The following is an 11,977-nucleotide window of genomic DNA, read 5'->3' on the forward strand; positions in this document are numbered from 1 at the left end:
CTGATATCTAGTTCTTTCGTGCCATAAATTCATAGATAACATAGACCACAGAATACTTCCTTTGAATTTATAAAGTCCTAAAGATGTGTTGTCTTAAGGAGAAACCTGCTTATTTATTAGAAATAACACATTCTTAGCACATTTTTTTATTTAATGGCAGAGAAATCACCATTCTTCAATCAGCATTTTCAACATGACTAAATACCATTCAAATCTGTGGCAAATTAACTAAATTGAGTCAAGTCATACTGATACCTGACAAAAGCTTAATAATTTTCATCTTTACTTCTTGCATTTAAAAGTGTTTTCAAAGACACAGAACAAAACCTCAAATTTATCTTCATACAATTGAAAAATTGTTGTCAGTGTAACTTTATTTCAGTTTTCACACAGAGACATCGCTTCTGTGAGACTCACACAGAACCTCTGTTCCCATTAGGAATTTACCAGTCCAGTTATTTTTAAAATTCTCTTAGCCAACACAATTAGGCCAGTAAAGCTCTTATTTGAAAAATGTAGCAAATCCAGCATTTACTAGTATCACTATGCAAAATATGAGTTCAAAGTATTATTTTTTTACAGTGAAACTGGTACTACTGATGTTTTTATACAACTTTAAACTGAAACTCATTAGTCGTACAATGGTTTGATCTTAACAAAGACCTTCTTTCTCAAATGTACCATTGAACTTTGCATTTGCCTTTTATATTCAGCTCTGTTGAAATATTCAGTTCCCTGGAAGTTAAATTGAAAAGGAATATGAAATGGTTCACACATGTTTTAAGTCTGTGGTATCTGATTACCGAGCGGTCTTGGCTTATGAATGAGGAGTGCAGGAGCCTTCCTTTAGAGTAAGTCATGTAGTCGTGCTCCGGGTTTGTAAAGCATTGTATCACACATCTCACAGGGAAGGCCAATAGAAAAATCCCCTTATTTGTGCACTTGTGAGTTAATTATAAGCCTGTTACACCTTCCGAATTTATAAAATAGCTGTCCTTTCAGCTTCAGTCTATCCCTGAGTGAAATTTAGAAAATATTTTTGGTGTTGGAAGAGATGGAAATACCTCCATTGGTTCAGAAAGAAATGCCTAATTTCTCACCCTTTGTGACAGTTGTTAGAAGAAAACTTCAAAAGATTCTAAGACTTTTTTTCCTGTAGTTTTAAAATATAAAAGCGATTTGTTTAGGTGCAGTACCTCTAGGTTTTGTGGATTTAGCCATTTTACTGAAATGTTAACTTACTAACTTGCACTTTGATTGATCCTGTAGTAACTCTGATGGGTAACAGAGATTCATCCCTTCATAGAGTTCCCATCTAGCCATTTGTAAAAGAGTTTATGAACTAATAAAATCCGACAATAATCTGATGAATGCTGCTTGAAACAGCACATGGGAAAACTGTTGGGTTTTGGAGACACTAGGTGGCAGCTTGCACAGAGGGACCTCTGCCTTTGGGTTGTAAATACAAAATAATGTGCTTGTAATTGTGGTCGTGGTGCAGTTTTGAAGAATTTGGTTTGATTTGCCATGAGAAACTTGGGCTTGTTTGAGTGCTAAACTGAATCCAGGCCTGAATTTATTCGCAGAGCTTTGAGTATACCCTTTCAAATTAACTGCATACTGCAATGGTTTCCTTTAATGTTACGCATTTGTGAATCATGACTTTTGAATTAAATAGGATTCTGATTTTAATTGCGCAGTAGCATCTTCCCTAATGTAGTCAGAAAATGAACTGTAATTCTTTTTTGCAAGATGTTTTGGTTTCAGCAGTTTCCATTTATTTGGTGAAAAGCATTATATCTACCTAAAACTTCTTTCTGCAGGTATACCATGCTGTCCTGCTTGTGCTTACAATGACGTGCTTCTAAAGGGTATAAAATGTTCAGTTTTGTCCTCTCTTAGTCCTTTTTCTTCTCCTTAGAAAGTGGTTTCATTACAGATTTATGCTTGGATGTCAGTTTTAGCTAGTTTAGCCTCATCTTAGGGTGCAGTGTTACACAGAATCATAGAATGGTTTGGGTTGGAAGGGACCTTAAAGGCCATCTAGTTCCACCTCCTGCCATAGGCAGGGACACCTTCCAGTAGACCAGGTCGCTCCAAGCCACATCCAGCCTGGCCTTGAACACTGCCAGGGATATTCTTCTCCCTCCTTTTAATGTAAAGAAGTTAATTCAAACAGTCTTTCTTTCTCTGTCTTTCCCTTAAGAGTTACAGACTAACATATTATCCATCTCATCTTTGAGCTCTTCACATCTGTTTCTGAAGAAGTGATGAGATTTATTACCTTGAGATTTGACATTTTACATTCTTCATTGTGACATTTCCTTTTATATAGCAATAGCTGCTTATTGTATTCCATTTCTAGCAAAATAAGGTCTAACATTAATTGGATGTGGTACAGAAAAATCTTAGAGCAGTTTAAATAATGGGGGAAAGATGGTGCATGTGTCTTACAAGATATTTCTGTTTACTTCTGTTTTTTAAGGCATCAAACAGTACTAGGATTTTCCAGTGACCTAATGATCTCTATTGTTTCTCTCTTAATTTTTCTTTTTTTTAAAATGAAGTTTTCCTGTTGGCACACTTTATTTTAAGTAGAAAATAGTAAATTATGCTCCTTTCTTCCCGTTGCATCCCTGTTCCGCCTCTCACTTAACATGGTTGCTTTGCTCATTTTACTTAAATGTGGGCTTTTTCATCTGCTGAAGCTGAGTGCAGCTTGCAAAGACTGCAGTATATAGCCAAGACCTCATCCGCTCTAAGATATTTAACTGACTTTGAGATGTAACTTGCTGATTGAGAATCAGGCAAGCACTCATTCTGAAAGGTAGTCTCATCCAATTCGCCTTGCAGAAAGTTTCTAGTATTTTTTTCAAAGCTAATGACGTTTTTCTGTATTTAAAACAAAATTTAACATTTGCCCTTGAATAAAGTTGGAAGGGGAAAGACGTACTCACTTCCTGAGATTATCACAGGTAAAAATGAATCATTTTCCAAGTGTTTGCCTTGTAGGGCTGCATTCAGTTTCTGGTGCTCTGAAATGCTTTATAGCTCAATGTGTCTAATAGCGGTGAATGTTATTTACCCATTGATGTGCCTGGTTTGAAATGCTTAAAGTGTTACTCCATTTTAATTTTGTTAATGTATTTCAGATTTGCAGTCTTAATTGCATATCATTCTTGGCAGTGTGTCCTTATTACTTCACAATGTGTATGTGCGCAGATAGGGGTTTGGGCAGTGTTCACCTGGCTGTAGCATTTATTATTTTACTACTTTTTAGGTATTTGCATTAGCTGTCTCTTGGACTATTATAGCTCAATGTCTCCTGTAATGCAAATGAAGCAGGAGAACGGATTTACCACCTTTTTGCTAGGGTCATTCAGCTTGAAATTGACTCTGAGGCTCTTTAGAAAGCACTTCTCAGAGGAATTGTCTCAGAAAACAAATTTCCAAACATCAGCTAGGGAGGAGAAAGAAAAATTCAACAGGACTTATTTTCATCTTTTCCATTGTCATATGTTCATACTTCCTTCATTAAGTATTGTGAAATAAGGCTGTGTATAATTTTGACACCCTTAATTCCTTTTTGTGTTTCACAACATTGTCAGGCAATGACATGTCAATCTAATGAAAAATATTAAATAAGTAGAAAGGGGGCTAAGACTTTTGCTAAGGAGGAATGAACTCTCTACCTTTGGTTAGTTGTATGAATATCTAATACTGCTTAATAATGACACCTCAGCAGGAAATATGTTTGAACAAAATCAGTTTTGAATTGCTGTGTTTATGAAGGTTTTAGGACAGGCATTTGATAATCATAAAGGAGATAGGAAATACATGAGTAAAGCTGTTTTGAAATGGCTTGGAAACCAGTTGGGGGGGCACTGTAAAAAATCCCTGGCCATTGTATTTTAAGACAAGCTCATAGGAAGAGATTGTAGTCTATAGCAATGGTATATTTCTTACTTCTTAGATCTTAAAAAAATGTCTTAAACATTCCTTGTGCTCTCTTTGGCAGCAGAAACCCAGTGGAGACTTGCCAAGATAGTTAATATGCCCATCTATTCTCAACTGCTGTATTTTATCGTCTTTGCCCCAACAGATCTTGCTGCGGGAAGGCTGCAAAAAGATACTTGTTGCTGATTCTCTTTCTTTACTGAAGAAAATGCATCGAACTCAGATGAAGGGTGTTCTAGTGGATGGTGGGTACAGAGGAAGCATGGTGACTTCCAAGGTTTTGAATTCTTTTGCTTGGTTTATAGACCCAAGCAACGTGACTGTCCACTTTGGAAGCTGCCGAAAAGCCTGATTATTGTACCTTATTTGTACAGTGTAGTAGGATACTAGCTGCTTTCCCCTTTGCAAAGAAGCTACTCTTATCTCAAAAACTACAAGACCCAGCATGCAGGTTTTTCTACTGATCAGTCTCTGCGTAGCCAGTAATGTAATGGCTGTAGTGTGTCCTGCACTTTGCCTATAAATAGGTGAAAAATGCTGTTCAGTGCCAGCACAGATAGTGAGATGATAATAATCTGCAACCAAAGCAAAAGCTACAAGATAGTTTTCAGAAATAGGTGAAAATATTTCGCAAGGTACTAATGATGCATGTGAGCAGCACTGTAATTCACACTAGCTGAGTGTTAATACCAAGAGATGAAAACTGACGGAGGGACAAAGGATCAGAGGTTTTGATACAAAATGCTGCAGAGGAATCAGGCACCCATCCTATGCCCCTTTTTATCAGTTTGCCTTCTGCCTTTACAGCACTGATCCTAAACAGCCTAGCTTGTGCAGCTCTGCCGTCATCACAATCAGAAGATCAAAACATTTCTCATGCTGTTAATAGAAATGCCGCTTCAATTGTTAATAGACTCTCTTAGGCACCTTAAGTAAAAACTTCTAAGACCAAGCTCCATTTCTGTAATAGCAGTATGTTCATGCCTGCTTTATAAAAATGTAATCATGCAGTTTGTTAACAAAGCTTTACAAATTTGTTTTGTTTCGTTTTTCCAGAGGAGAATATTTGTGAATCATGCCTGTCTCCAATACTTCCTTCAGGTAGGATGCTTTTCTAGAAGGCTAAGTAGTCTATTTTTTCATTTTGTTTTTTGAGGAACCACTGTTTGCTTTAATTGGTAGAGATGTGTAAATGTGTAGTAGTCTCGCTTGGTAACTGCTGTATAAATTTCAGTCTCCCATGCAGAGCTTGCTTATGAATTCTGACGTGAGAGTGGAGTCTATTTTTAACTTTTTTGTTGTTGTTGTTGCAGTAAACCCAGATTTTCTTTCTTATTCATCTTTGACTATTTTCTGTTTTGGAATACATGGAATGCAAGACAACTTTTAAGTCCATCAACATACATATTTTCAAAGATTATTAGAACCACAAAACTAAGCTGTTGCCACCAAATCTCGTCAAACTGCTGACTGATTTAGACTGAACTCGCAGATTATGAAGTTTTATGGAATATACCTTTTGTCTGAGTGGTGGAAAACTCTTGGCTTCAGTCACTGCTGTCACATTTGAAACAAATTATAAGAGACAGTAGTTTTAAAATAGCTTCTGAAGTTAGTTTTTGAAACTAGAAATTCAGGATGTTATTTTGAAGATGCATATTCTGGAAGGCAACTGTAGTTCAGAAATACCAATATAGTTGTTGGGCATCCTAAGAAGTAGTTTTACTAGGAGAGTATCTGTCACGGCATCTCCAAACAATACATGAGACAAAATATATGTATGGACCTAATTTTTTTTGTTTGCTGAGTGTGCGTAGCCCGGTGGAATCACTTACAGGTTTTGAATCTGGTTTCTACTATTTTCACTGAAACAAAACCAACATACTATGATCATGTGCACCAATGTACAGATGACAGCGGTCACGTGGTGACAAAACCTGGCAGAGCTGAATGTGCTAGTGCCTTGAAGTGTGTTTGTTGAGGGAATGGAAGCCAAGGAATCAAAGGTGGATGACGCTGATGAGCGAGGTGATTGTTTTTTTGGATATGTGGATGTTGTATGTAGGCTTCTAACTGGGCCAAATATTCACGTGGGAATTGAAAGGCACATCACGCACTTAGACAGCTTCTTCCCAAATTTCAAGATCTTGGCATGCAGCGTAGGCGCTAGAACTGCGTAATGTTGTGGTTCTCCCTGCACTAGCACAATTTTTTTGCTAACTTTTCTGCAAAATGGCTGAATTATTTGGTGGTAGTTTACTCTTCTCCCTCCCCAAACTTAGCATATAGCACATACTGACACGAAAAATTTCTGGTGAGAAGGTATACACCATTTAAGCCACAGAATAAAATTGTCTGGTAACTCCATCACTGGGATGCATTTCCTGAAACCATCACTCTCTATAAATGAGCCAGAATAATTTGGAAATTAATTTGAGAGGTGTTACTTGATGTTTCTGTGTGTATTAGAGTGCAGGCATATACTGCTGTAGCCACTGAATCATTTGTCTCATTGCCCTGTTGTAATTAATTTACTTTTCTCTTTCCTAGATGCGTCAAAGTCCTTCAACGTGGTAGTGTTCCACTGCAGACACATGTTTCACAAAGAGTGCCTCCCCGTATCTAACACAGTAAGAACTAGCTTAATCTCTCTAACACCTTTGCCAAAGATACAAGGACAAATAATTTCCTTTTGGTAACTGTGGAGAAGGGCATGGGTCTATCAGGAATTATACTACGATTACAGTGACTACTTGCGGTGATACCTCATAGCAGTATGTGACTAAGGAAAGGGAGTTTAGGGCCACTGCAACTAAAGTTCATCCAATTTAGAAATAAATTGCTGCTGTTTGAGAACTATTTTATCACTTTCTGCAATCTGAATATGCAGTGCAGCTTTGAGACGCACAGGGAAATACAACCTGTTTGATTTTCTATTAATTCTTTGCCGTTGCAGCACTCACTTTAACTATGTTTAATTAAAGACAGAAATAAAGATATTTTCTCAAGTGAACTATATTAAATGATTGTGACCTGGAAGAAGAAAAAAACATAATATCATTTTCAAGTGAATATTTAAATGCCTTGGTAAACATCTTTATGCTCAGAACATGTTTTTCTTCATCAGGGAAATCTTTTATTTTCCCTTTTATTTTTTTTCAATGAAAAAAAAACCCAACAACTAACTTCTAGATCGAACCAGTTTTGAACTTGGAAATGAAATCATCAGAATGGTAACAAAATCACAAAGAAAATGTAATTTCAGATTTTCTGATTCTGCATCACTCTCTAAAAATGAACATCTAGTGAAAAAATAACTTTGGTGAATCACTTAATCTGCAAGTAACCAAGAAAAATGCTTGTGTAACCATATGGTGCAGCATGTATACTTAAATATGTTATGAAAATCTTAATGAATTAGATCATTTGCACAAGAAAGCCCAACAACTAGTAAATATTTATTCAAACACTATTTACCACAAATTATATTATTTGAAGAACTAATCTAAAATAATTTATCTAGTGCTCTCAGTTTTCTGGGACAGGTAACTTATCATGGGATGTTTAAATGTGATATGGTTATTATAAATACATTCTATAGTACATATGAATACACAGGTATGTGCACATATCTGAGCCACATTCTCCACTGCTGTAGTATTTCTTGGCCTTTGATAATCAGTTATGTTACTGATACCTGGTTACTGGTGACATACTGAAATGAAAGTAACACATGCGTAAGGCATCACATAGAGCTAAACACAGGACTAACAATAAGCACATTCTTGATATCAAATGGACAATACTCAGACCATACTCTCAGCTGCTGGAAACCTATGGAGCACTGTCCAGAGACAGAGCTGTGACTAAGACATCCGTGAATGGAGCCAGCCAAGTGACTTACTGGCATCTCTATCTATGAAGATAATCAGTGATACTTTTGACTCCGTATTTTTCATTTTTGTGGTGAAGGAAATTTGACCTTTCTCTGCTGGAGCGTGGTGGTAATGCAGTTGGAGTGAGTGGTGGGGTGTGCTGCGTTCTGACGGGGAACAGCCTCACGCTGAGCAGTAACGTTGAGAAAGGCATCAACACTTTTCATTTATCTTCCCACATTCTAACATGGCTATGTTTCTCTAAGAGATTCTTGTTCTCTTTTTAATTTCTAGGTTTCTCCTGTCCAGTTCTGCAACATATGCAGTGCCAAACACCGAGGACCAGGAAGTGCAATCCTGGAGATGAAGAAATAGCAGTACCCTAGTTCTCCATGCCAGTCTGTGACACCAAATCTGTTAGGACCATGCAGAGCTACTGTAGCTTCTGTTAGTCATCATTTCTGTATATAATTCTGTTTGTGATGTAAAACTGGTTTCTATAAGTTATCCAGCTTATTGTACATTTTCGGGAAAAAGAAAATATGAAAATCTTTCCCTACCAAGTCTTTGTTATGCACTTCATATGTCACCGTTCCTTTGCTCAGCTCACTACTAAACTCTGGAACAGAAAAGAGAAGTAAAATCAGAAGAAAAAAAAAAAAACCTACTTCGGAGATTTGTGCTTGCTGTCAGTTAATGTGCTTTACAGTTTGGAACCAGATGAGGCTCATGGTTAGATACTGCAAAGAAAGATTAATTGCGGTGAATTCAGCTCACCAAACAACGTTAGTCCTGATCTAGTTTATTAGTGAACTGTTTAACTTGAAACCCATAGGAGTCTGACTGCTTTCAGCAGATCCGCTTCAGGACTTGAAGCTGACTGTGTGCTGACTTACACATGAAATGAAGAAACTCATTAACTCTTAATTCCCCACACTGCTAATTTACCTTGATTGTATGGTTACACAATCCTAGTTTGTTACAAACTGGTGATTTTCTTAATCAGTCTTCACAAAGCAGTAGTTTAAGATGGGCTTTTGTCATATTAAAATCATCCAGAAGTTTTTTTAAAAAAAAATGTTAGCAGTAGGTGTTTACTCTTATAAGTGCGGTTATAGTGGTATGATTCCATTAAAATGAGGAGGTGGGGAGGAACATCTGACCTTTCAAAAGTATGATCTTTAGGAGTTTCTTTTGAACTTAGCAGTTTAATAGCTAAGTTTACGTATTTGGATGTTAACAAAAAACATACTTATTTTAAATTTCAACAGTGTTCTGTTTTGATCCGAAGGAGGTGATATTTCAGAATATCCTTAATTTAATCTATTTATAATGTTCTCTGATTAAATTAAATATAAGCATCTTTTCCCTAAGAAAAGTCACTTTTCAGAACTCCCAAGATATTTTTCCTCTTTTTAATAACTGGAGTTTGAAAGTAAAAATACACTGTTTCACCATCAAATTGAGAGGTTTAAACAACTAGTTAACACAGTAAGTTCTGAAACAATGGTATAGTGATCCTCCAGTGTGTCTGTAAAACTGGAAAGTTTAAGATGTCTAAGTTCTTCTGTACCTTACTCCCATGTAGGTACACCTTAAAATAATTTGTATTGTAGAAACCTGGATTTCTAGTTTATGTAAACTCATTATACTCTTTTGATATTCTCTGGGTGGTTGGCTGAGCTGGTCTAGCTATCTGAAGAGTGATTTTTGTTGTCCACTGTGTAGATCTACATAATACTGGAATAAAATTTTAAGTGTATTAGAAATGCTAGGATTTACTCTGCATAGTCACAGAGATGAAATTATCATTAAAAGGATAAATCGCTCAAAAACATAGCAGTTGTTCTATTGTGATAACACAGACATCTGAGGAAAAAATAAAAAAATGGTGCAGATTATTTATGGACATGCCATACCTAAAACAACAGAAGGATAGGAGCTTTGTAGTGCAGAGCATAGGCTGCATATGTCAAGCTTCACCTGTAAGAATTACTGCCTGGCTCTGTAGCAGTTCATTTTCAGTGGCTAGTACACATTCTCAGATACATTGTTCATTTATCCTTTTATTATTTTTTTTTTTTTTACTACACTGGTCAGGAAAACTGCTTTGATTCCTAGTAAACAGAATGTGCCAGTGAGCTTAAGGCCTGTTTCACCGTGACATTTGAAGTATTGCATGCCTGTAGACAAGTTTCAAAACTTTTTAAAAAACCCTCTTCCTCAGCAGCTCTAAGCAGCCTTTCTTTGTTATACCCTAAGAATGCACTGTGTAATGCTGTAAGCTGTCAGCTTGCAGGAGGAAAAAGTCAAATTACTCCTATACAGTTACACTACAAAGTGTTCTGTGGCTCAGAGTTATATTGTAATTTAAGCAGATATATTGTTTACTTCGGCTTGGCCTTAAATTCCCTAAAACATTTAAGCATTCAGTGACTCGGTTTGCTAGCCTGCCATCACAAGTGATCATACTGCATTATACCCTGGCATATTCTTTGTATTTATGCAAGTAATTTTAAGTCATTGTATGAAAATCTGATCAAAATCTTCTCCAAATCCAAAGCTTCTTTCATTTGGGCTTCTGGGACTACCCTTTTCATGTTCATGAATTCTAAACTTGCTCATTAAGATTGCGCAAGAAATGTACACTCCTGACTTTGATTCACTTTTCTTCCTAAGAAACCTTCACATCATAGAAGACATCTGAGTTTAGAGTCTAAAATATTCAGCATCCCAAGAGCTTTTCTTCTGGAGAACCGTTCTGCCTAAGAAGTAGCCTTACAATTGCATAACCCTTCAGAAATGTACAGAACAGCACTTACCCAGTTTCACCTGAACTTATTTAAGGTGTCAATCCATTTATCAAAGTGCTTGTGCTTCTAATGAAGGAAAACTTAACAAGGGAAATCCTATTTATTTATTTTTTTTTCCACTGATTCATCCAGTTCTGTGTGATTTCTTCAACAGTGACCAGTAAAGCTGACTGAAAGGGTATGTAGTGGATCAAGTAAGAACGTATTGGTCTGGCATATCAAAGAGAGAAAAGTATTTTAGTTATAGTGGGGTTTGGGATACTTTTTTTTTCATCTGTTTATTGATCACACAGTGTTGTGTGATAGGTTCGGTGGCAATGTTGGGTTACACTGAAGATTTTCATGGGCCCAAAAAAGTGAGTTGCTAGTGGAGCTTGGTGAACTTGGCTACTTGGTCCTGGTGAGAGCTCACTTAAAAATGACAGCATCAGGATAAAGGTTGGCCTCTCCAAAAGGAGGAGTTAATTTGTTCCTAGCAGACCTGTGGGGACTGGGAGGCACATGCCAGATGAAAAGCTCTAGCCAGCAATTTTTGGGGCAAGTAAGAGGTGCCTGTTGCTCTTGTAATAAATTAATTATTGGGTGATCTTTTTATGGCTGATAGACAACGTATGAAAGGGACTGGGACAGGATCTGCAGATCTTTTGAGTCTGATTGAAGTTGAAGGGTGTGTGAGTGGCTTTTGCCACCACCTGCTACAGCTAAATGTCTTGTGTTTACTGGCTGTTAGCTGTGTCTCAGTGGGCTTGAGGCAGTTCCTCAACCAGATCAGTGCCGTATTGAATCAGCTGTGTTTGGTACTTGGGCAGGAGTCTGCTGCCCAGCATTGCAGGAGTCAGTGGGTCAGTTAATCCTTCGCGGAGCCATTCTATATACAAGGTATGTCCTCTACCGGTAGCTGCACCTGACAGCTGCTCATCTGCGGGAAACCTGGAACACAGCGGGTATCATGTGTTGGAACAGGAGTAAGTTGTTCGGTGTCAGACACTGATGTTGTGTTACAGAGCCTGAGCAAAGACAAAATGAACTGTTTTCCCATTTTTAGATCCACATCATATTCCTATTTGAAAGCAGCGTTTTCATGGACAGTTGCTGCCAAGGACTTGACTGCAGATTCGCAAAGGACTACTGTAAAGCAAAGAATAAGAAATATCCAGTTGTCTGCTATGTTTTGTAACTTATTTTATACTATATTATTTATATTATATCCTATATAAAGGTAGGAGACTATGCTACATCTTTTTCTAAATTTTGGCTGATAGCTTGATAGAGGCTGTCAGTATTCCATATAGACTGCACAGACTGGCTTACCAAGTTTTCATCTTAGGAAGT

At 37.1% G+C, this 11,977-nt stretch overlaps 1 protein-coding gene across 3 annotated transcripts in view; it reads left to right on the plus strand.

Annotated features, from left to right (window-relative positions):
* Positions 1-11,880, plus strand: part of VPS41 (VPS41 subunit of HOPS complex) — a 111,995-nt gene extending 100,115 nt beyond the window's left edge. For all 3 annotated transcript variants that reach the window (XM_080383239.1, XM_080383238.1, XM_080383240.1), the window contains exons 26-29: positions 4,103-4,202; positions 5,014-5,058; positions 6,508-6,587; positions 8,127-11,880. In XM_080383239.1, coding sequence (XP_080239365.1) covers positions 4,103-4,202; positions 5,014-5,058; positions 6,508-6,587; positions 8,127-8,207 — 306 coding nt within the window. In that variant the 3' untranslated portion in view covers positions 8,208-11,880. The remainder of the gene's footprint in view (positions 1-4,102; positions 4,203-5,013; positions 5,059-6,507; positions 6,588-8,126) is intronic.
* The last annotated feature ends 97 nt before the right edge of the window (positions 11,881-11,977 follow it).

This window comes from Falco punctatus (assembly GCF_963210335.1).
Source record: "Falco punctatus genome assembly, chromosome: 4".
NCBI classification, from domain to species: domain Eukaryota; kingdom Metazoa; phylum Chordata; class Aves; order Falconiformes; family Falconidae; genus Falco; species Falco punctatus.